At 38.1% G+C, this 26,129-nt stretch overlaps 1 protein-coding gene across 1 annotated transcript in view; it reads left to right on the top strand.

The window, feature by feature from the left end:
* Positions 1-26,129, top strand: part of foxj3 (forkhead box J3) — a 98,963-nt gene that overhangs the window by 46,294 nt on the left and 26,540 nt on the right. Inside the window, exon 3 of the mRNA XM_055023058.1 lies at positions 23,497-23,571. Coding sequence (XP_054879033.1) covers positions 23,497-23,571 — 75 coding nt within the window. The remainder of the gene's footprint in view (positions 1-23,496; positions 23,572-26,129) is intronic.

Below are 26,129 nucleotides of genomic sequence, written 5' to 3'. Positions count from 1 at the left end.
TGGCGTCTCCATAAAGCTTGTTAGCAGCGGGAAGCATGAAGGGCTCTGAAATTTCTTGGTAGTTGCTCGCCTTGACTCTGGATTTAATAAAATGCAGTAATTCAACATCTGAAACAACACGTCCCCTAAATTATCACTGGAGCTTTAAGGAAGGTTAATTTCAAATTTCTTCCAGACTTTTCCACCTTGATTTTTAAATTGAGTACTAAACATCCTTTAAACTAAATCAAAGACTTGGAAGTAGTTGGCAACGTTTTAGTTCAGGGTGTAATCAAGGTTAGGCATGCATAGATTCACTTTTTTCACCTTCAATAACGATATCTGTGATTTAGTATTGGCAGACACCGATCCGAAAAAATAAAAACAGCAACAAATCAACTTAAAATGTTTCCCTTTTTTTTTTTTAAGCAGACGTAAATGTACTGAATTACAAATTCATGCAAGTCTGCACCTGTCTTATCAATCTACTCTAAACTCTTAAATGGTGTTTGCTTATAAAATGCTGACAAACTTGCTATTACCCTGCAAAATCGCAAAATCTTACCAAGTATTTTTGGTCTAGTTTCTAGTGAAAATATCTTAGTACATTTGCAATAAGACAATCTAACTTGCAAGCAATTTTTTACCAAAAAATAGAGGCTTATTTTAAGTAAACATTTCTTGAGATTGATGAAAAAGTCCTACTTTCATTGGCAGATAAATTAACTTGGATATAAATGTATTAGGTGAAATAATCTGCCAATGAAACAAATACTTTTCCATCAATGTTAAGGAACTATTTACTTAAATCAAGGTCCTGTTTCTTACTAAAAATTGCTTGTAAGTTATTTTTATCTTATTTCAAATGTACTAAGATATTTCCATTTGAAACTAGACTAAAATACTTGGTAAGATGTTCTTTTTCCAGTGCATGTCTGCTGCTTGTTCAGCTATTCTCCCACAGATTTTCCTTCCACTCATCTTCTCATACATGAACACAGTCCCCTTCTTTAGCAATCTGTTTGTGGCGTGCCTTCGCTGCAGAGGGAGTCTGATTTTCTACTGGAGTCAGCAGTCTTCCAAACATTTCTGGCACAACTTCAACGACTCTGAAGGTGAATGGAGAGAAACAAAGATCTGGTGAGGTGAAGACTCACCAAACCGACTTTATAAACAGACCAATGCATTTCAGCTTGTTGACCCACCAGCTGAAACTTGTTCGTCTGTGAGTAAAGTTTTTTTCTCAGTGTTTGAAATGTTGCAGTCTTTACTTTGACATAACATTTCTGCATAAAAAGTACTTTATTTAGTTTTGTGTAGTAATATAGTTTTATGAGATACTGAATTTTACGTTTTCAGGAACTGTAACATCCAGAGGAAGAGACTCTTAAGCTACATCCATCTCTAAGTAATGAAGTTTCACTTCTTGAATTGCATTGCTAAAGTCAATCAGCTTCTAATTTATGGACATGCACCTGCAAATTCACCTTGGATGAAAGTTTCAGTCTGAGTTTCAAGCTTTCATAGCTGTATTTTTAGTTGTTGTCTCAGCCTGAAAAAGTGTCTGCTTGTTGGCCCGGTACAGACTTTTTATTTTTTTATTTTTTCCAGTTTGTGGGAGAGGTAGTGATTCACTCGGCAGCTCGCTTGATCCCGCTGTGAGGCGGGTTCCCGTGTCAGGAAGCTCCAGCCTGGCCACCCGCCCACCAGCCTCACCTTGCACCCGCCTACCGGCACCCCACCGCTCACGCTCTGGCCCTTAGAGTGGGTGGGGAGAGCAAGCTGGCAGGCCTTGGCATGGATAGATTTTGGCAGGAGCTGCTGTCCCCACACTGCGCCGAGTGAAGTGCTGACTGCAGTGCAGTACATAAAAGGCCTGAGGCTTCTATTGCTTCCTCTGGTGGCCTGCAGGCCTGTATAGAGATGTTGGCTGCAGTTCTAGTTGAAACTCTAGCCGTCACTTTGACAAGCATTGCTTTGGTTTCACTGTTCCACTGCTATATATATACATATGTGACTTGTGTTATCGTTTTAAGCAGTCATTAGCTGTTACAGCTCCCTCCCATCTGTTCTCGCTGCTCACTTGGATGTGATGCAACAGCCAGTCGTAAAAGGCTGCTGATCACAGTCATCAATTGATTCAGAGAACTTCCTCCCCCGTGATAATGAGATATGCTGCAGTCGATACAGACACGCTAGCTGCGCTGCTGCTTCCCCACCTGCCACGCCCCTTTAGTCATTTCTAGAAAGCATCGATGGTTCATGTAACAATCGCCTGTTGATCTCTGACCGTGTTCTTGTTCAAAGGTTCAGAGGTTTTTTACTTGGTGAGACTTTATCTGAAGTTGCTTAATTACATCATGTCGGCATGCTAGGTAATTCCATGATTTGGTGAAGTAGTACTTTTTTATGAGCTGCAAACCTTTTTTTATACAACGTGTTATGTTTTTTTTTTACAATTTTCAGTACTGTGTTATACAAACAAAGTATAAGATGTATTAGTGATTACTTGGGTTTTAAGCATTCAGAATGAAGCACTTTTTTCTAAATGTTTGCTAGAAATATTTAAACTGTGATACTTTACTTTTTCTACATCTGTTTCATTTATAATGAGCATGTTTTGTATTTCCTTGCATTCGGCTACAAGTTTAGCTCTTTATCCTGTGAATTAACTTCAAACTTAATAGCATTACGCCACAGCTTTTGCAAAATAAAACAATTATTCATGAATATCTCTGACTTTATATGTTGGGTTATAAGCTTGATCACTCTAAATGTAGGCCATTATTGATTGAGTAAAGTAAAGTCCTCCCTTCCAGAAATACATCCACTGTGGCAGATTGAAAATGGCTTGGCAACCTAATGATTTCTCTGTTGTTAATATCACCTGACCTTTGCTTACATTGGGATCACAGATGGTTCCTTTTGCCTCTTGTATGCACAGATTTTTTTATTTTTTATTTTTTTGTCCTGATGAGGAGAACTAGGAAGGAAGGAAGGAGGTACAGCAATGATTTGTGCTTTCTATAAATAGAGTGCAGTCCTTGCAATCTCCCTTTAACACTGATTCTGCCCTGTTAGATTAATCCAGGCTGAGTTGGAGCAGGAGACGCTGCCGCTGTGGTGGTCTCTGCACACAATGCACAGTCTTTTGTTGCAATTCTTTCCAGACATTTTCTTATATGTACCCCTTTTGTCTTTAAATATAATTAATAATATTTTTAATTATGCAAACCCGCTCTCCCTGAGGAGCCGTTACCTCTTGTGAAGCCTGCAGCTAATTGATCTGTCATCACTGTAGCTTGCACATAGCGTTTACCTTTTGGAAATGAAAGGGATATGGGCTGCAGGACTAATTAGAAGAGGCTGTCAAGTCAAGAACAGCCTAAGACTGCTCTTGTTTTTTAAAGCTTTGACCTGCTGATGCAGATTCTGCCTGAGAAAAGAGTATTTCAACATTTTTAAGCTTGTTTCTTTAATAGTAAAATTGTGGGTTTTAATTTTCTGGAAATTACTGACACTCTCTCAAATTCCAGATAAAAGAATTTTGACTTTAAGCATTTATTTTCTGAAAATTGACTGCCGGTACAACAAAAAAAGGCAAATAAAACAATTTTGTTTGTAAAATAAAATTCTGACGTTTCAACCGAGGGAGGATAACCGTGACTTTTCAATCACAATCTCCAGGCGTCTTAGAAAGCTCACATTGCTGTTGAGTTCAAGTGATCATCCAATCAGTACCTCATTATTCAGTGACGTGTGCTCAAAGGTTTTCATGCACATAAAGAGGCTAATTCACACTGGACAGTTTTTGTCTGATATCTTGCTTCTTACAGGAAATCTGTTCTTCCTTTTAGTTTAGTTTATCTAACATTTATTAAACATATTAACATTCACAGTTCAAATGCAGTAATAAATGTTTCGATAACTATTTAAGGAGGTAGGCAGAAATATGAACTTGCTGGACCTTCCCTCCTTTCTTTTATGTCTTCCTTCCTGCATCCTTTATTTAACAGAAGAAGAAAGAAAAATATATTTTAAAAAATCAGCAATTTCTGTCACAATGGAGGGATAAAATATCCAAACCATTTCTTTCATACTTCCACCAAAAACAGACTTTAAAAATGGAGTCTATTTCACCATTTAACCTCCTAAAATTACTTTTTCTATGCCTTAAATTGAGTTTGTCTTATGTTCACTGACTTTATTTTAAGCAACTTCCTGATACGTAAAATAGCCAGCATTACCACAGTGAGAACTTCCACATCGAAGAGTGTTGTCAGGCGATTCGTTCACTAATTGGAAAAAGATTGGATCTTTAAGTTCTGGCCATCAGACTCTGGTCCTCGGCTGATTTCTTTCTGCGTCTCTACAAGCAGTGAAAATCCACTTAGAGGCGTTGGCATCTCACCCATAAAGTCTGACATCCACACTGTGGGTCACTTAAATTTGATGAGAATTAAAAAAAAAAAAGCAGATTGGACCAGATGATTGGCATGTTGATGAAATCTGCATGGCAAGTAATTAATGTGGAAAACTGGTCAGTGTTAGATTTTGTCTTGTTCTCATCCACCCTCCTTCTTCTCCTTGGCAATTACTTAACACCTGTCACCTTCAGTGCCAGCCTCCTGCAGCTAACGGCTTTCCCCTGCTCAGAGCACCGCTCTTTTCCTGTAAAAATGTAGAAGCAGCATTTTTCCCCGTGACTCCTGAAATTCACACCTGCTTTTTGAGAACTATGTCGCTATGAGGACGAGGTCTAGGAAAAGGTTTTTTTTCTTTTTTTCCTCTTCGCTCTCTGCCTTGTCAGAGAACCAGGATGGCTGTCTCTTTTCCCAGAGTGTCATCCGATCATTCTGCTGCTGCGTCCTTAGTGGGGTCAGCAGTCTGTCGGAGCGGGGACAGTGACACAGCTGCGGCAGCCGAGCGGAACCAGTGATGGATGACGTGCCAGAAAGGGCTGCGCTGCCTTGCCAGGCGCCTGTATTGACAGGCACATCTCTCGCATTTGGCATCAACGGGGCTAATCCCAGGTCATCAGAGCCACGAATGGGACGTATGAATATCGCTCCTCTAATTGCTCATTTGTCACCGTCACATCTGGGAGGAACAAAAAATGGGTTTTCACAGCATCGTTGTTGAGTAGAAATAGGTTGTGAAGGAAAGGTAATACTGAGTTTTATTTATTTATTTTTTTTAACTTAAAATTTTGTTTTAAGCTTTCTGGCCAGTGTTTGCTAAAAACTCATGTTGCATGTTGTTTGTCCAAAGGCCACAGCGTTTGATTTTACTTTACTAATTTATTGAAACGGAATACAAACTGGACAAAAAACTACAATAAATCAATAGAGGGATTCTCTGTGCTACTTTGAGAAGTCAGAAATGTCAAATGCTAAAAGGTTTTAGTTGCAGAACTCAAAAAGTCACAGTTTGAGCACATTACTCCAGTCCATGAACTAAGACCAAAGTCAGAACACTGCATGAGTTTTAGGTTTTCGGATAATTTGGCAGCACAAACGCATGACACCAGTTCATTAAGAGATTATAAAGGTTGGCCTAAATAACCAAATTTTCTGCTGATAACTGTTTTTTGCTGCAACCTGCTCATCAATTACACCTGCCAAGAATATTTTAAAAAACATTTCAAGCTAAAACAAAAATTCCTGAAAACCAAGGTGTGTTGTAGTGAGTGGGCGAGTGAACATTTAGAGCGCATCAGCCATTTTTATTTGTCTACAAACTGTAGAAATAAGTTATGCTTGTTCATGCAGTTTGTAGTGTTTAATGCATATTACAATGAATTTGTTAATTTTATGATTGTACTAACGCATCTCAGAACAAGGGTTTCTGTAGAATATTAAGTGTTTAATAATCCAAATATAAACCTTCAAAAAGACTTGGATGTCGCTAACTTTTGCTTAAAAAGTTACTTTTTAACGACTACAACAATTATAGACATTTTGGATCATAGTTCAGTAAAAACCCACAGCTATTATCCCTCCATTACAGATCAGTTTGTTCGTGAAAAACCACTATGTGTGCTTTCAGACCAAGCAGCCGGGATCATGGAATCAGAGCAGTGTGACTAACAGTCAGCCATATTCAGCTGTAAACTATTGGTGGGTCGACTTCAATCACCGCAGTCAGTGCACATGTGCAGATCAGGCAGCAACAGGCTGTTTAAAAATATACTAATTGTGCTGTTAATTTTAGTTTTCTCTTTTTAAAACATACTAATACAGTTAAATTACTGTTCTATAACAGAGACTGAAAAGGGCTCAATTAAACCAACTGAAACTTGCAGAAATTTTTCATGAAGCTTTATTAATGTCATCATTATGCTCATCAGTTACTTTAGCCTCGGCATATATAATGGCTTGTGGATCATTAGTCACATTCTGGCTGAGACATATCATTTTGAACCTCTTGCAGCTGCAGCAAGAATAAGATGTGCAAAAGCCCAAAAGTCACCTTGAAACCTGGCTGTTTGCTACTATTCCCTCATTTCTATTATATATTAATTTTTACACAATTTTACTTCCACATTTTTGATCAGTCCTTATGAACCCCTTGGTAGGTCATATTTTTTTTAAATCCTTTTTATTATATGTGCACAATTGTTGAAAACAAAAGACTAAATTGCATTGCTGGTGCAGAAGGTGTTGGGATTTAAAATATGTTGCGTTTTGGCGTTCCTTCTTGGTATTGAGTTGGAAACGCTGCTTGAGGTTTTTCAGCAGACTGTTGAGGCGCTCCTCTAATGGTATGTAAATAGTTTTGTGTCTCTGTGTGTTCATGTGTTTGTTCACAGTGATTATAATCCAAGTCCTGGCTTTAAGCCCCTTCAGCTCGCACTTCACCAGCCGCAAGGCCACAGCCTCTCCTCACCAGTTAATTGCATCTGAATTAGTCCATTAATGTGGCCATGTAGAGGGATGAAAGGGTGCACAGAGGTGTCTGGCCTCTTTTGACCACTGCGATGTATTATTAATGGGTCAGCAAGTCTGGTAGCTCTGCATTAACTTGGCTAATGGACTATAGAGTGGGTCTGTGATTCGCTTTCAGAAGAAAATCAAATCTGATGCATATTATGTAGATTATTTGAGGTTTAGCGCCTGGGAAAAAATATTTTTTAGGGCTGTCGGAACACTTTTTTTTTAGATCTGATATAAAGGGAATGCTTTATTACAGTTTGAATTGAACTCTTGCAAAAATACTAAAGAATGAGGTGATTAGAAGTTATTGATGAAATGTCCTCACCTTACAAAATGTGCTTTTTGCCACACATCTGTAATTTATTTCATCATTATTTCTAACAGGTGTTCACCTGAGACAATGCTATGATGCTGCTTATTGATAATGATGCCCAGTTCATTGTTCAAAAAGCTGCTGAGAACCTTTTTCTATAAATTCAACTGCTAACTTACTATTTCACAAGATTTATGTCGTCCTTTATCTACCATTAACCTCCCCTGTCTGCTCACTGTGTACTTTTGTTGCTTCAACATGTAATTTAAATTAACATTGAGTGATTTTCATCCATTTTTCCTTGATCCAATTAATTAACTTCAGGGTCCTACACAATCTTAAAATTGGAAATTGAGTTTGATTGGTTTCCAAATTTGGATGAATTCAGAATATTTTTTTCCAAAGTTCATCCTCTTGATTTTTTTTTTCTTTTTTTGAAACGACTGGTTTAAATGCCAAACATAGCGCTGCATTGCTCATCATTTTCTTTTTACAAACTAAAGAAATCTTGGATCAAAAATTGTATTTAAGAGAATATTTTATTAAAATAAAATTTATAAAATAATTCATTATTTAAAAAAAAAATCTAATCCAGACGTCAGAAATTAAATTACACTAGATTATAAAGTACAGATGATCTAAGCTTGTGCAGATGTCAAAAAACTTGTCCATTATTTGTTAAGGAAAAGTAAATAAAAAATAAACATGATTCCCTTTTTTTTTCTTGCATTCATAAAACATTGCATCACATGCATGTGAGAGTTGAGATTGTAGGTTTTCTTTCTGACCAACACTGAAAAAAAGAGCAGTTTATCAACCTTAAATAAATTACTTAAGTTGGTAGCATTGAAATAGTATCCAAATTAATACATTAAGCTTATGAAGTTAAGTTCTTTAGATTAACTTAATTCAATTAATTTTTACCAGCTGAAGCAATTTATTTCAGTTGGATCATTTTTCAGCGTATTTAGTTGAAAGAAATGGTTTGGAATATTTTTTTTAGAAAAGCACCATACTATACAAAGAAAACCAACTTTTTCCCCCCCTAAATGTAACATATGTCATAAATGCATGTACTTTTTGCTGCCTATTGGAAATTCCAGGTTAATGTTGAATAATTGCTCTTTGTCACTACATGCTCATGCCTCTGGTAAATGTGCAGCTGTGAATCGTATCACATTAATGCACACAATAATAAATGACTTGCTGTTTCCTCCAAAGTAAAAGCTCCAGGCCAAACATTCCCAGGAACTTGAGTTGACTTCAGTGTCTGTAAGACAGGATGAAAACAAGAGATGAGCCTCTCTTCCCCTTGTAATCTCATCTTTAGATAGAAACAAGCTCTGTAGTCAAAAGAATGAGGGGAAGTTGCGGGTCAAAGGAGTTCATACGACTATTTTTAAGTTCGCACTGATGCTTCCATGCATATTGAACACCTTTGTGTAGACGGGCAGAAACAAAAGGTCAAACCATCATCTGGCTCTTTCGTAACACTTTCAGTCCTCTGAAATGTTTCATTGCACAAACTTCTAATGAGCCGAAAAAAACTTCGAATTTGAAGTGGAAACCACTCTTTCTGTTGGGTTCCCCATTTCTTTGACTCTGAAGTGGATAGTTGGCACCATCCCATCGTCATTATGAGCAGCTCGCTTGTTCATTGTTAGCGTGGCCCATTGTCGGCGTGCGGCTCTAAGCCAGTCGACAGAGGATGGCATCAGAGGCTCCTCTTCTGGCTGATAATTAAGTAGCGTACTGACAAACGGCTTTCATCAGATCCCTCATGTGGAACTGAGAGCATGTGAAGGCTTTCAGGGAGGATAAACCGGAGGACGTCACTTTGCTTCCAATCTTTCATGGCCTTGCGCTGCCTCTGCAGTCGTGGAGAAAGGGAGGGCGACCCAGCATCACTCACTCGATTTACAGCTCTGTGCAGCCTTTAAGGGAGCAGGTTACCAATATGTGTTCACTGAACGGGTGCACAGATTTAATGCAGCAATGTTTTTGCTCATTTTAAATTATTAAAATGAAATGTAGTCATCGGGCTGAAAGATGACAATGTCTTTGCTGAATCCAAGGGAAAAGAAGTACTGCAACCCTAACCCTAACCCTAACCCTTCCTCAGCTATATGCAATGACTTGTTTTATTCTAAAACAAATCCATTAAAGTAGATGGATTTGGTTTGTGTCTACAGATTGACTCCAGTCTGAGTTCTAATTTTAATAAATGGGCAAGGCAAATATTGTTCAGCATTTGATCAGATGATCAAATAAAAATAAATCGATTCCTGACTCAGCGAGATGAATGGGTTGCATCTCAAGTAATTTTAATTAGACTGGATTTGAGAAACTTGTAGAAAAAAAATGACATAATTGTATCTTCCTTGATCAGATCTCCCATTTAGCCAACTTAAGACAAATTGTAATGTAGCAGAAACTCACAGAATCCCTTCAGCTTCACCTAATGCCACGATCAGCAACCTTTAATCAATAAAGACACCAAAGCCATTTTTAACTTAATTCTGCTGAACAAATTTAGTTCAGAGCTGCTAAATCTACCGTTTCTTACATTTTAAAACTTTGCTCGATGCAGCTTATTGTCGGAGCATCAAGTTACAAACCTCCGTAATTTATTAATTACCTTTATCTAATAGAATAATTAAATCCTAAATAAATTCTTCTAGGTCTGACTTGCTAGTTTTCAGATTCTTTTTATTTATAAAAATAATCTGAAAACATATAAATATAAATATAACTAATATAAATCATAGTTTTGATTTAGACCGATATTGATATCTGATAATATTGCTGCCATGTCTGATATACCTAATATTTACCAATGTTTTCTAGAAAATGTTTTTTTGTCTTATGTGACCTAATGACTAATAACCGTTGCTGAATGTAGGAAAATTATCTAATGTTTATTGATGCTTTCATTAAATTGTGAGAAATGTATACACAGTTGTGATTTTATTTGATATTCAGAGTCATATTTTTAATCTGCAGTTTGACGTTTTGATTAAGGCTGTTTAATTATATCAATTCTATCGATCATTCTTATTAGAAACTGACAGAGTATCAGAGACAGAGAGTACGATGAGATCCTGGCAGTCTGAGAGGCAGCTACTCAGAGGTCCAAGCAGGAAAATGGCGGCGCTGTGCAGCTGCAAGGAGTCGATCACTGCGGGGTGAGGCAGAGCCACTCCCCCAGCAGCTAGTAGTAAACAGCTTACAGCCACGGCTAACTCCGGGAGCCAAGGTAGAAAAGCCTTTTCCCGATAGTCCAGAAGACTTTTTTTTGTCCAAAATGCATCAACAGTATGTCCAGAAGAAAAACATAAGTACAATCATTTGCATATTGAGTCTACAAAGGCTGATAATCTCCCCACTCAGATAGTGGATCACTGTTGAAACTTTGAGTTTTATGTCAAATCCACATGAATTAACTCTCTCAGGCTCAAATTACTTGCAAAGACTAGCTAAGTAGCACTGAGCTGTTGCAAATCTGCAACATCTGCCTGGAGAGGATTAAATGACAAACTAATTTTATCACTGCATCTTTGATTCATTTTGTCCAGCTGTAAACTGATAGACTCCGTTCAATCAGAGTCAGATATATGGTGCTTTTAATCAGTTTTCAGTTAATTAAGTCCAAGTCTATGAACACAAAATGTCACTAAAATCACTCTGTCCTTCTAAAGTCTTTCAGAAAATCGTACAAATGCATCAAATCGTATCAAACTGTATCGTTTGCCAAATGTGATACATATCGTATTGTGATCAGAATATTGTATATCATATTATTATAGCTCCACACCCTATTTTTAATGTGATGTTCTTATGTTTTTATTTGAGTTTGTCTCCATATTTGACTTGGTGTCTTTTGTAAACTTTAATTGTCACTGCGCTGCTCTGCTGCGTTTGCGTCATTCACAGCTCCCTATTTCCGAAGTTGTCTGGAGAATCATGGTGTTGGAGGTCAGAGATGTTCTGTAATAACCCACTTAATGGAATCATGCTACAATTCTACACGCTGCAGCATGCAATAACAGAGCATATTTAGCAACACCAGAGTTTGTACAAAGCATTTTTATTCTGTGGTTTCGTTTGAGTGAGCTGGGGGTGGAGGAGACACAAAAATATTGCTAAAAAAGCAAAGGAGACAAAGACTGATAGCTTTTTGAGTGACTTTGATCAAATAGGCCTGATGCGAGTGCTTCGGGGCTTTTGTGGTGGTGTGCCCTGCCATTCAGCGTTGCATTAAGGGAATTTTCCCCACAGCTTTTCACATCTACAGTGATTGACTCCCAATTTAAAAAGGGGAATGCTCGAATTTCAAATGTCGCATTCAAGTCAGCGTTGTAACCTTGAGTGCAACTGGAAAATAATGCACAAGGCTTTTTTTCCCTCTCTAGAATTTCTCTTGGTTTATTTTTATTTCAAGGTTGGCCTTAAATAAAAAAAAATATAAATGTGTTGGAAAAAGGAATCTGGATGCAGTACCTTAGCGAAATTGAGTTCAGAGCATTTGTGGTAGAAATTTTGGTCTTTAACCCCGTTGCCTCTGTTGAAAAGGGAACATCCTTGGTGCAGCATTCATAAACTTCTTAGAAGCCATGAGGGAACTACATGGGGCTTTTTTGTTAGCTCAGCCTATTGTTGGAGCTCAGTAAGTTGCAGTATCCTTGAATTAACCCAGAACAAAATTACTTGGCTGATGAAATTCTATCGATTTGCTTGCATTTTGTTGAAGACTTCTCTGCACAACCAGGCATCGCAGATCCACTTCTGCTGTGTTCAGGTTCTGTAGTTAATTTGTATCAGATGCTGGTTGATATGGAGAAGGTGAGGTCTTGTAAGAACATTGGGAACTGGTCATGTTAATGTTAAAATAAATAGTATTATTTCCTGAAATTTTCTGTATTAAGTAGCAGCCACAAATAGTGTATTATAAACGATATTTTATGTAATACTGGAAGGGAAAGTTTTCCTTTTCCTTTTTTCTAAGTTAAAATCTGAAGTTGGGCATGGATTTGCACCTAACGATGCATCGATTTAGGAGATACTTGAAGCCGATTTTATCCAATGATCTTATCTAACACAGTAAAGGTCTTCAAACCAATCACTGACCTATTTTGCTCTGCCCAGAGAGGTTTTGCTGAAAGACTGGCCCACCAGGTCATGTTCACATGCTTGCAGTCACCCCGCTGTTACCAACTCTGTGATGTTATTGTCTCATTTAACAACAAAAAAACTGGTGTTGGCCAAAACCAGAATCGACAAGCCAGGCTTCTTAAAGATTGTAATTGCTGATCAGCCAGAAAACTGCAATTGGTGCACCTTTCTCAGCCCCTTTGCTTTAACACTACTAAATAATTATGCATTAGAATCAGTTAACAAGACAACTCAATTAAACTAGTCTGTGTTATGGAAGAGAAGTGGAAAGAAAGCTATAAGAAGTTGTGTTTGCCACAAGTCATTCAGGGAGCATAGGAACACTAAAGCAGTTCTCTGATGATGGGAACGTAATGCGTTGAGGACTCTTCCCTTCAAGAAGGTCAGGAAATCTGGTCAGTTATTGAGAAAAAAAAATTAATGGAGAGAAATAAATGTCAGTCTTTGGTGGGAAAAAAACTGTTAGATACTCCAATGATTTGTGACTGGGTCAGAGGGTTCACCTTTCATCAGAAAAGCGACCCTGATCATTCGGTTCTACAAGGTACTGACTCAAATGGAGCTGAATACAAAACCGTTCAGACTTCTTTGTCTAAAACAAACATTAAACTCATGCATCATTTTTATCCTGCACCAAAACTATGCAGTACCTCAGTTTTTAAAATTACAGCCATACACTAAAGTTTATGTCTGTAATGTAATGAGAAAATCTTAGAAAGTTCAGGGGGAGTTTGGACGCTTGGATGATGTTGTATTTGCTTAAGAAGTTTAGTCAGTAGCTTCTACTGTAGCTACGCTGTTTACCTTCTGCATGGAGACAGCTGATGCAAACCTTTCATATCTTCGCTGTTTTTTTTTATGAAAATAAAACAATTGAGCATTTGCCAGTTGTATCCGTGATGGTCCACATTTCTCCTGCCACTACTTTGACAACTTCTAAAGTTTGCATGTAATCCCTTATCAGACTAATTTCTTTCTTGCATGTATTGCCTTCACTAAATTAGTCCTGCTATGAAAAATGAGTTTAATTTTGCCAAATGCCCCCTGTTAAGGGGGATGGGGGAAATGCCATTTCCCCATAGTGTCATGTACTTCTGCAGAAGTGGCTGTTGAGTTTTAATTACTATAATGCCTCAGAGTCTGACAGTAGATAACAAAGGTGCAAATGGCAAAATTCAGCCATCAGTTTGATTTCTTTATTTTAATTTCTTCTGACCTTTTGTCCCAGTCTTCTGTGGATTTTGAAATTGAGTGCTCTTTGCTCTGACAACTTTGTTTATGTATGTTTATGACAGATTTGACCCAAGTAAATATGTATATATATTTTTTTCAGCTGGTAAGCAAGCGCTTCATGTTTTATTTAATCAACATACAAGTGCTTAAAGATCAGAGTGAGAGGTTTTAAACCAGGCATGCCAACACGCAGCTATGAGATGCCAAGGGAGGCAGATCAAATGCCTTTGAAGATGGATGGGAAAAAAATGAAAGGTGAAAATCGTTATAGTTGACTTCATTGGTATTTGAGTGTGAGCTTTAGGTCTCTCAACTTTGATAAATGCAGGTTTTGTGGTACACTGGGCAGCGAGTCTTGGCAGGCATCCTGGCTATATCATTATGATGAAGAAAAAAGGTTCATACTAAGAAATCTCTGTTGACTGTAGTAAGTATGTCTTTTAGAGGTGCTCAACACCAAGCAATTTTATAAGCCATTCTTGTAGGGTGCCACTCTTAAAACAGTAAGGTTTTGATAATGGCCTTATATTTTTAAACTAAATACTAAAAACAACCTTTATAATCGCAGAACAAGGTTGAAGCGCTATCAGAGCTCTTGTGATTGTGATTTCTACCTGAGCAAACCTCCTCTACCTGCCTGTCTGAGCCTTTTTCTCCCTAACCCTTGCTGAGTAAATGCTGTGGCATCCCACATGCCTTCCCACACCCACTACAAATAGACAGTGAAGGTGCTACATTCCCTGGTCCGGGTGCATATCCCCGAGGCTGAGGACTACGTTCTGTGTTGGTGGGCATGTCACAGGGTCCTTACGAAATAGCAAAGGCCTAAAAATACAGTCATGTACCGGTGTGCCTTTGTGTTGCGGTGCACATATGAATGTGTTATTGTATCTGTTCTGATTCACTCACCGGTGACTTTAGTGTGGCCTTGTTCTCTACAAAGATCTGCTTCTTTTTGGGAGGAGACCTGCAGCGCCTCAAACATATCCAAACCCTTTGATTTTTTTTGTTTTGTTTGAGCTTCAGTGTATTTTATTTGGACTTTTTTTGTGATTAATCAACACAGAATTGGAATAAAAATCTTTAAAGTGCGGTGTTCAGCTGTTTTCATTCTATTCCTCAAATAGATACAATTTTGGAGTTAAAATGTTATCGCAATATTGTGTCGTACTATTGTGATAATGACAAAAGTGACGACAAGAACTATTTATCACATATTTTTTAGTGTGATTGTATATCCCAACAAACACAAATAGTGCTCTAGAAAAACAAACCACTTGTAATACTCTTCTTTAGTACATATTAAGAAGAATGACTTCTATCACTAAGCTTCACATGGTAACTGTATTTTAACATTTACTGGTATTTCTTGACGCTTTCATTAAACAAATGGTGGAGAATAAAATACAACTGTTAATCCTGATAATAAGGATTTTTTTTTACATAATTAATTGGAATGTACTGTGACAATAAATCAAAATTTAAGAAATTTGTCACAATTACTGATGACAAATGGCCACCGCTAAATCAACCAATAAAATTTTAATAAAAATCTAAATTTTGTTGTGCATGTACTTTCATTCTACCCCCTTAGTGGACTAATACTTGTGAATAATAATATTTAATATTGTATATTTTGACTTTTTGCACGGGAGTTGCAATAGAAATTTCGTTGAATCCTGTTCAATGACAATAAATGCTATTCTATTCTATTCTATAAATAATTGTTACTGTTACACCACAGCTCTTTTGTTTTGTTCTCTTGAAACTTTACAAATGCACTACATTTTGCTCATCTTTCTTGACACAGGAGCTCAATCTGATTGAATCTGGTAAAGATTGGTTAAAGTAGTATTTCAGTCTGGCCATAACTCAGCCACCCTTGCACATTTATTCATCATAGTTATCTACAAATTAGATACATTTTATTTAGGGGCAGGTTAGTAGAAAAGTACTTTGTGTTGATGTTCTGACAAATGACTGTCGTTTGTTCTTGTAATGTCAAGTTCATGCAATTTAAGTTAATGTAGAGTTCAAATGGTACAGATACTGTTAGAAAAGGAAGTATGGGTTTATATGTTTGACATTTATATTCTATTGAATTAGAACTCTAGTTTGACTTTATTTTAAGCAGGTTGAGTCTTTTTATCTGTTCCTCTTGAGCTTAAACAGTAAAAACTATTTTATTCTTTATGTCTTCACTATAATAAAGCAGAAGCTGATTGTGTTTGACAGGCTTGCATAATATTTCACCACTTTGACACAGGTCACTCTTTTGTGCCGTGGATCAAGATCATCTCATTGAAAAACCCACAGTTTTTAATTAAAACAGATCTATTCTTATCTTTCTTTCATTTCCCCTTCTCTGTTTGTATCTTACTTTCCTCTCTCTCCTTCATTGACCTCAAAGATCTTCCTTCAAAGGCTGCTTTTGAACACATCCTCCTCGGTACTAGCTCTCAAGTCTTTCAAATCCCCGTTCCATTCAGACCTGCTGTCAGGTCAGAAACTCGGCTCCTGCTTTCCTACCAGCTCAGCTTCCATAAGTGTTTGCTTTGGTTTCACTTACTGCACCAGTTCTTCAAAAAAGCTCGTAGATTTGGTGAAACGACTTTGCTGTTTTTTCTCTTCCAAAAACCCTGTGGTGCTTTCTTTCATCTAGTTTGCCTTTATTGATAAAATTATTTGTTTTTTAATGATTACAGACACATTTCATAGCCCTTAAACAATCTCATCAAAAAGATTAAACAGCAAGTTTTACTTTGTAAAAACCTTGGACACCCTGTGCTCTAAAAGCTAATGCTACCATCTATAATAATGAGTTTTAGTGAGATGCTTCTTGTAGCCTTCTGCCAGTTTCTGACGGTCTTAGGAAAGTTTTGTCCACTTCTCACTTTCAGCTGTGTGATATTTCAGCAGTTTCTTATATGTACAACCTGTTTCACCCTACATCAAATCAATGACATCAAGATTTGGACTTGCACTTAACACTCAGCCAGTCCTGAGTGTTTTTATGGGTGTGTTTTAAGTTATCATACTACAGGGTTCAAGCTTTAGTATTTATTTTGCTTTGTGTTCAAGCACCTCTGATATGGTTCCAGCTCCATACTTTCCAGTTGGTATGAAGGACTTTTCCTGGAATTAAGTATTTGGTTTATTTCAAATATGTAGACTTATCTGTCCAAAGAACGTTATTCCAGAAGTTCTGGTCTTTCTCCATGTTCTTTCTGTCAAATTTCATGTTTTTTTTCCCCTGCAAAGGTTTCTTTCCTCCACATCATCCTCTTTAGAAGCCAAACTCATCTGGTGTATTTCTGATTGTACTGGTATGCACTTTTATATCCACAGTTGTTACACTTCTTGAAGATCCAGTGATTAAATTGTTGGGGATTTTTCAAGACTTTCTTTAGCATCTTGCAGTCTGTTTATAGTGTTTGGGTTATTTTAAAAACATATAGAAAAGAGATGGAAAAGAAAGGAAGGAAGATGGGGCAAAATGTTATTAAGAAATGGCAGAAATGACAAAGAAGGATACAGATAATAGAAGAAAACTAGAAGTTTGCCTCTACACCTGCAGAAATCGAGAATAAAACAGAACTGGAATGTTAGAGCGACAAAGAACACATGGGTAAAACGCTACTGCAAAGCACACCGTGCTACTTAATACGAGAAGCTTTTAGTGGTAGCCGTAGCCCAAAAAGTGCTAAACACCTAAAGTCAAATTGTTGCATGCACTTCATCATCCATAACATGCATGCATAATTCAGTTTTGAGAGTGAGACTCAAAGGCATTTTTGTGTCAGAAGAGTTGTTTAAAAACTAAAAGCGATAAAAGTGCTCATTTTGATTTATATTCCATAATTTCTATATTTTTGGATTTTCTGGTAATAAACTAAAATATTTCACCCTTATGTTCTCTAACATTGTCATTTGAGGTTCTTTTGAACTTTTATCATCTCAAACTCTTGCATGGCCTCGGAACTGCCTCGGGTAATTTTGCATTTACAGACTGACAGTTAAATTTCCAACTTCTAACTGAATAACGAGCGTTGATTGAATAAAGCCTTCTCTTCTTTACGCGCTGTCCGGAGGCATGAAGTTACAAATAGATGGTGGGAAGCTGGCAAGATCTCAAACATAGAGTGGCATTGATTTATTCACATCAGCCTAGTCTGCGAGGCCTTCCTCTCCTTCAGTTGCTGGTCTTCGTCACCTATACGTTATGGCTGGTATACTTGTGTATACGCTCGTCTGTATAAGCAGCCTGCTGAGTTCTCTCCCTTGGGTTTCTGGCGGGTGCGCAAGCCCCCTCTTCCTCCCCAGCTGTGAGGAGCAGGGCTCTGACACGGCCTGTCCCTTCAGCTTCACTCTGAACGTTTGACACGCCGAGCTCAGAGGTCAGCCTGACCTACTTTTTCCCTGGCGGCCCTTCTGCCGAGCTGCGGCGCTTCTCAGCGGGAACAGGGGGGGTTGCTGGCTGTGAGGGCGGAGCTGCCTACGCCTCCACTACTGTCCTGGTGAGTTAAATCACCACCATTTGTTCGGAGACACGTTCCTGTGTGCGCACGCGGCTTGTAAGGTGTGTAGGAGGCATCCCACATACACACACTCAAAGGCTCACTCTGAGGTTGGATGGAGAGAACTCTGTGGGGGTTGCAGGTAAGATGCTAGGCTGCACTTGGGCAAGACCCCCTGCAGAGAGCTCTGTCTCTCTCACTCTGTGTACGTCTGCTAACACCTTCTGACCTCTTCCTCCTATTTAATTTCCCTCCGTTGTAGATCTGCATACCTGCTTCATATCTGCTGATAACCTGCTGTTTCCAGGGTTCCTACACAAGTCTGGAATGTGATTGCAGTATCTTTTTGGTTTGGATATGTATGGGGAAAAAGTGTCTAAAAAAAGTTAATTTCAAGACTTTATTCCCATTGTCTAAATGTTCCTTCCATCTTTTTGTTTCTTGACTTATGTCCTTTTGTCCATCATGCTCTCCCATGATTGTGTCCTATCTGTCTGTCACAATAACAAATTTTACTGAATGATAAATTGCCCCAGTAATTATTGCCATCAACTATTTTCAAGTAATAAAGTGTTGACAATGGCATTAAAATGCAAGTTTGCCCTCTCAATCACTGATTAACTTTAATTTAGTGACATTAAAGTTTCAGTTCACTCTCGAACTGAAACATATTTTAAATATCTAAAATAAAAATTCACAACCAAAACAATAAATAACATTTATTGGTTCAAACCAACTGTTGGTTCAAACTGTGTAAACAAATTTGCCCAATTGATTATTTGCTTATTGTGACAAGCTTACGCCAATCTTCTTTCTTTCCTTATATTTACTTTTAGATGCCTTTCCAATTTGTTTTTTCTCTTTCTGCAGATGCAGAGGCAGACTTCTAGTTTTCTTTTTCATTCTACTCTATTGTCATCTTTGCTGTTTCATTTAAATATGTTACATATTCAAAGCCTGCAGGAAGATCTGCTATAGATTCATCGTGAAATTTTTTCAGCAGGTTTTAAAATAATGACCTGGAACTCTGGAGATTTTAGGGCAATAGTTTGCTAGGGGCTGGGGGATTATGAAAGTTGTGTAGGAACTTTGACTTTGCAAAGACCTGCTTACTACATACTTAGTTTTTCATCTCTTATGGCCCAGTAGGAGCATAGAGAACCAGGAAAGCATGGTTCATTAAAAAATAAACTTCTGATGTTGCACCAAGCCACTCCCGCTTGACTGTATCAATGATTTAGAGCAAACAGACGTTCCTTAATGGAACGAGCCACCTCTCTTCACCTCCCATCTGCGTGGCACAAGGTGGCCCCCTTTTTTAGACGCAGACTGTGGAGGAAAATGTCTGTGGAGTGCTTGTGGTTCTGTGGAACTGTGAAACTTGTTTTAGAAACCGTCCCATCAGATCCTTTCTGATTTCATACATTTCAGGGATCCCAAGTAGCATTGGCTGACAAAGCAGAGAACGTCTTATGTTTGTCACTCTCCACTATGCATGATGAGGCATTTTGCTGTGTTCATCCAAGATGAGGCTTTACTGTTGTTGGAGTAGGGGAGGAAATGCAACCAGAAGAACAAAACATTTATCTTCATGCTGTATTTTGCAGAGATGCCAGAGTTGGTTCAAGTGGGCTGCATCAGCAAACACAACAATAAGGTTAACCGTTTACCTCGGCTGCCCTGGAGTCTCCAGGTTACTGGGGTCTCAGTGGATCTATTTGTCAAGTCTGCATGACATTTGAGATCTGATTCTGCAGGCTTGGATTTTTTTTTCTGCTTCACAGCTGTGCACAATCTCACTTGGTCGGAAAAGTGAGGCGCCTGTGGCTTAATTACGTTCAGACCACAGAGTTCTGATCACAGTGCAAGCCTGAGCATTTCCTTATCTCGATGTGAAGCTCAGAGAGCAATGTGGCCAAAATAATAATGTTATGAGGTGTCCATAGCATTATCATAGTGTGAAGAAAGGATTTTTTATGCGTTTAATTATACTACATCATTTTGCTATTTTTTTTATTACAAAAATATGTTAAATAAACTTAACTATCCAATTATCAATATGATCATTTCAATAAGCTGTTGTAACTAGGGTGATTTTTACATTTTTCTGTTTTTTGTTTAAGATGTATTGTTTATGATGTGTGCTATCTCTCACTGTTTCTCCACTTGTCCACCTATTCACTTAGATGAACATTTAAAATGGGCCAAAGTTGTTTAATATGAGGCTGGAAAAGTGAACAACTTTTGGTTTTAAAAATATGCCAAAATAACTAGAACTTTCTTGTTCTGATTCCTGTCTTTTCTTTGGGTCGGCTGTACTTGAATTAATTTTGTTGTGCTTTGATACAATAACAATAAACGCATTCTGAAATATAAAATTATATTATATTCGCTCCTCAGCCGGTACACCGGCTTTTATACTCAGAACTCCCTGAAACTGTCAGAAACATTGCTCAGATTTTCATCCATATTGACACGGTAGCATCATGCATTTGCTGCAGGTTTGTCTACTGCACACCCACAATGTAAATCTCCCGTTCCACCACATTACTCATTGTCAAACTGTTTGAGCTTTGTGACATTATTCCCTGAAAGGTGGGGAACACCTGTCATGGAAGGGATGTAAATTGTCAGTAACGATGCACAGGTAGGTTGTGAAGGTATATTGATGCTCACCGATTTATCAACGGTGGTTTACTTAAATTTGGGAGATTGGTAATCTGTCGATAACATCCATGTGAAGCCAACCTTAGTCAATGATCTTATCTACCTCAGCAATGGTCTAAATATCAACCACTGTCCTCTTCTACTCTGCCTTTAAAGAGGTTTTAGTAATAGACCAGCCCACCAAGTCATGTCTGCACGTTTGCAGATAACAATAGTCATTACGCTTGTTGCCAACACAGCGACTTTGTTGCTACACTTTCAGACAAAAAAAATGGTATAGGCCAAAATTGCAATTGGCAGATAGATCGATAATTGACAATCGACGAGAAAACAGAACCCCTAACATAAACTAATGGTCCCAAAGTGTGCTAATAGGAAATATCTACGAAACCAATACATCCCCGATACCAGAACCAAATTCTGACCCTGAGCAGCTGAGATGAACAGTCTTCGGATCAGGCAGTCTCTTTTTGTCCATTTTTGATGAGCCTGTTTGACTTGGACGTCTAATTCTACAGTTACAGCTAACAGCAGTGGCTTTTGTTTTGGTCCTTCAGCTGTATCCCATCTGCCTGATGGCGCTGCAGTTGCCTATATCATTTCAAACCAGTCTGCATCAACAAGACACTTTCATCCAATCATCAATCTTCTGTCTGTCTTTCTTCTTTTTTCCAGTGTGTGAGAATGTCCAGGTGAATAAACCTGACATGCAGTCTGAAATCTCAATTTTACCCCATGGTGGCATAAAGGCCTTTTTCTGGTTGGGAGAAATTCAATATTTCAGTCACAAAAGCTATAGCCTTGAATGAGCAGTGAATACTAAAGGAATAATGATCACTGAATCCTATACAGTGGGGGATGAGTGTAGCTTAGAGGTGAAAATGGTTGCCCTTTTCTGCTTTAAAGTCTGTCTCATACTAAAGATGATTTATATCTGTTTTGATCCTCAGAATTGTTTAAGGGGGTGGTATTATGAAAAATCAACTTTTAACATAAAAGCATGAGCTTTTCATCATGCTTTAATGTTAATCCCTCATCAAAAACATACCTGGAGTGTTGCTTTGATTATTTCTTGAATGTTTCAGAAATCCTTGGCTCTCCTCTGGCAACCATTTGGAGGTTCCTATTTCGCATATTTCCACAAAGCTGGAAATATGCCGCTAGTCTGCTCCTGCAGAGTAGCGGCAGCAGCACATGCTGGAACCATATAAAGTCATATAGTTCCAGCTGAACTTATCGTAGGATCTGCAACATCCTAAGAACAATTGTAAACTATATCAATGGATGTCATGGTTTTTGTGTTGACTTACTGAAGTGGGAGTGTTAGAAAAAGTAAGAGGTTCTTAAAGAGACAGAGCCCCAATTTCAAGACGTCATATAATTTGATGTGAAGTCAAATTTGACATGTACATCATTTCATAACAGCTGATGGTAACATAGCTTCTTAGTTGTCCTATAAAATGGCTTTATGTAGAAAATACATAATGCCGCTCCTTTGAATATTTCACCAAGCCATAATTTTGTATTAAAGAGCAGGTTGGCTGAATTGTGGTCATTCAGAGGTTTAACCAGTGGGATTAACAACGATCATGTGGGTAACTTTTATGATGAATCAGTGGGAAGTTATCTCTCTATCCAGGGTTCTTCCACTTTCTGGAAAAGCATTACATTTTATTACTTTTCATGTTTGGATAAGTATTAAAAATGGTAAATTGTAAATACTTCATTTCCTGTTCCAATGTCTGACTCTATCAGTCCACCAATTGACCCATTCTGCTGCTCATTGGTTCATTTCGACATCCATTCAACCATACGTTATTGTGTTTGTTCCTTCCACTCATCTTTCCATCTATGTTCCAATACATCATCCACCCTTACAGGTTCTATAGTTAAAGTCGACCTAAATACCGGCAGTAAACTCTTATTTGTATTCCTTCCCGGCACTGAGAACTTGGCTGATTTAAGTATGGAAATGTCTGAAACTCTAACATGAAAAATGTGGAGTTTCTTGTCTGTCTCTGACAGAGCGCCTCTCTCGGCTTATCCTTTGCTTTTCACTGTGACCATCGGTCTGCATCCAGTCCATAAAGTGGAGTGGATGCAGATCCATTGGCAATGTCGAGCCCGCCGGTGGTCAGGCAGCAGCTGGTTCGTGGGGTGGCAGCCTGGGGGGTCTTTCTGTTGCAGGGGGACCTAGATTTTGCAATCTAACCTGCATGGTTTCTTAAACCCATCCCTCCTTTCATATCAGGCAGCTGGATGCATCTCCCAATCCACCAGTGTGGACCAGCTCGTAACACAGTAATGAGTTAACTTTCAGAATGATCTACATAATTTATTTCCAGCCCCCACAGGAGGCTGCTAGAGCATTAATTAATATCAGGCCTTGCTATCAGCAGCCATCCCAGTGTGGGATTCCTTCTTGCTCCTATTTCTGGCACCCGTGGAATTTGATATGATGTGCAGCCCAAATGGAGTTCATTGGATGAGATGAAATCTATGTTTCTCAGCCTTTAAGCTCTTGTTTGACTGTAAATCAATGGGGGGAAAAAGATGTAAAGTGTGTGAACTTGTTGCTATGGGCACCAGTGTTTTTGCTTTGTTACAAAATACTTTGTACAATCAGCATCTTTGATATGTTTACTTACCTCACGACCGTTCTCTCTGTTTTCCCTCACAGAACTCAATACGGCACAATCTGTCGCTAAACAAATGTTTTCTCAAAGTGCCTCGCTCCAAAGATGACCCTGGAAAGGTAAGACTGACACACATTATTTGAATCACGGTCAGTTCAAGACTGCATGCAAGTGAGGGGAGGAAAAAAGAGAAAATGTGTTAAATTTCAACTGAGCAGACTCTGTTGGCTGAACACACAGCTGAAACATTTTTGGGGTGTGTGTGTCATGCTCTCCCTGGTAGAAAAATGTTACCTTTGAATAACTGCCAGGACTCTGACAGACTGAAAACGGAAGGAATGCACATTTTCTTACGAACCTCCTCTCACACATGCATTTTAAATGTAAAAGGAAATGGATCTTTATTATTATCTTTGAAGCAACACAGACAGCAGACATGGATATATGAAGTAAAAGTTTTGGACAGAAAAGTGGTGAAGGGCAGAACGATTCCAGAAACGATTGTCCCTGAAGTATTAATAAAAAATAAATAAATAAAAAATCTGCTCTCGTTTGTTTCCAGTTCAGCTCTCCTCCTGTTTCTCTCCTCTATAAGAATATATAGTCTATGTTAATTTGACATTTAAATCTCAGTTGGACCACCTACTGTTGCTATTTTAGCTCGATCTACTTCCCAATCTCAAGCGACAGCAGCCTGATGAGGAAGATCCCTTGATGGACTGCGAGGGGGTTTAAAGACCTTGACTCACAGGGGCAACTCAGTAACCTAGGACGTCTTTAAGATAAACTCAGATATGTAATAAATTAATTACACACAGAGAGGAATATGAATATTTCAAGCATTTATTTTTGTTTGTTTTGTTGATATTATTTTGCATCAGACTAATCAAAAAAGGTTTCTTTTCATATACATATACATGAACCAACTGAAAAGTATTAATTATTGCATCAGTGCAGCGAGGCATGGCTGCTGAGGTGCTAAAAAAGCCCAGGTTGGTTTAACACCGATCTTCATCTTGTTAGCATTGTTGACTTGGTTATCTCATGTTTACTCCATAGCTTCTCCATGGGGTTTAAGTCAGACCAGCATTTGGTCAAAGCTGCACAGTTTTGGCAATGTGGGCAGTTACCAAATCCTGCTGGAAAATGAAATCGGGATCATCAAGCAGTGTTTCTCAAACTTTTTCAGGCTTAGGACCACTTGACAAACGTTCACAAACCGCCCAATTTGAAATTGACCCCAAAATAACACATAATCTGTAGAACCTGAAATGAAAATATGAGTTTCTTGACTCATTTTCTTTGTTCATGGTAATGTGAAGGGTGGCTCTGTTTTGGATAAAACCATGAACAACTTGGGGCGTTTTGAGTTATTTACACATTATAAAATTGTGGATTCTAAGCTTTCCAATGATGGAAAACACATGGAAATCAAAAAAAGTTCTTCACTACAAGAGTTATGTGCACTAATACCATTTCAGTGCTTTTTGCAATCTAGAATCATAATAAAAGAAAAATAGAAAACTTGAGTTGTTTGGCAAAAATAAAGACTTTCTTTCAGCCAGTAGATTTACCATTGTAAATAATTTTAGTTTAGGTGCTCAGATGCAGTTAGTCAGCGTGGGGCGCAGTCCTAGATCTTGATGCCTGTGGCATGCTGTGTTTCAAAGTAATGTTCAAAAACAAAGGCTCTAAAACTCACCATGAGAAACTTTCCACCAGTATCTTCAGGTTTTCTTTTCAGTGACCAGGTCTTAAGCCACTTATCCATTATTATTGTCAAATAATAAGCTGTAGTGTCATACTTTGAGCTCATGTCATAGCAAATGATTGGTTATTTACATGCAGTAGGTTGCAGACCACTGGTTATTAAAGCACTGTGATTTTGTTGATCTTATTTTGAATGTGACTGGATGTTCTGTTAAGAGAGGCAGGAGGAGTCGTGACCTGCCATTATCATATCGTGGTGCTTAATAAGTCTTTTAATAGTTATGACGTTAAGCTTGTGAAATTAGATAATTAAATGAAAATCCGTCGTCAGAGAGGGAATCTAGCAATGTTTCTTCAAAATAAAGTCCAATTACAGATATTAATTAATCTATCCAGGTGTGGCTCATTAAAAACGTTTCCCTTTAGAAACGCCTACTTTGTCTGCAGACACACCTACTTCTTCAATGGGTTATGATTCACAATCTTAAGGCTGCAATTACATCTCAATTGCTTTTGGACACTTTCTCCTTCCACTCATCTTTTCATTGATATACTGTATTACAGCACCCTGTGATATTTTTAAGCTTTAAGTAATGATCTTCAACTTTAATTAACTTTCAATATATTGCTGTTTATAATTAATCTGTATATAATTTGTTGTGGCCAAATGACTCAAATAAGGCATTAAATGATGTTTTAATTTAGTGAGCTTCACCTGTACAGTGACGGTGTGCATAGGTCCAGCTATATGCAGCCAAACCCAGATATCATCTCTGTCCTGCCAAAACACACACTACATATGCTCAGGCAGCAACACAAATAATTATATGCACACACCAACACGCGCGCGCGTGAAGAGCTACACCAGGCTGTGTAGAGGATGGGGACTGAATGCTAATTTCATGTTTTGCTGTAATCCTCTGATATTGACACTCCTGGGAGCTGCTCCACTAAATACAAAATAATC

The sequence above is a fragment of the Poeciliopsis prolifica genome, unplaced genomic scaffold, assembly GCF_027474105.1.
Source record: "Poeciliopsis prolifica strain line A6 unplaced genomic scaffold, Auburn_PproV2 SCAFFOLD003, whole genome shotgun sequence".
Lineage (NCBI taxonomy): Eukaryota > Metazoa > Chordata > Actinopteri > Cyprinodontiformes > Poeciliidae > Poeciliopsis > Poeciliopsis prolifica.
Note: the sequence above shows the minus strand (reverse complement) of the source record. Positions and strands in the feature narration are given on the sequence as shown.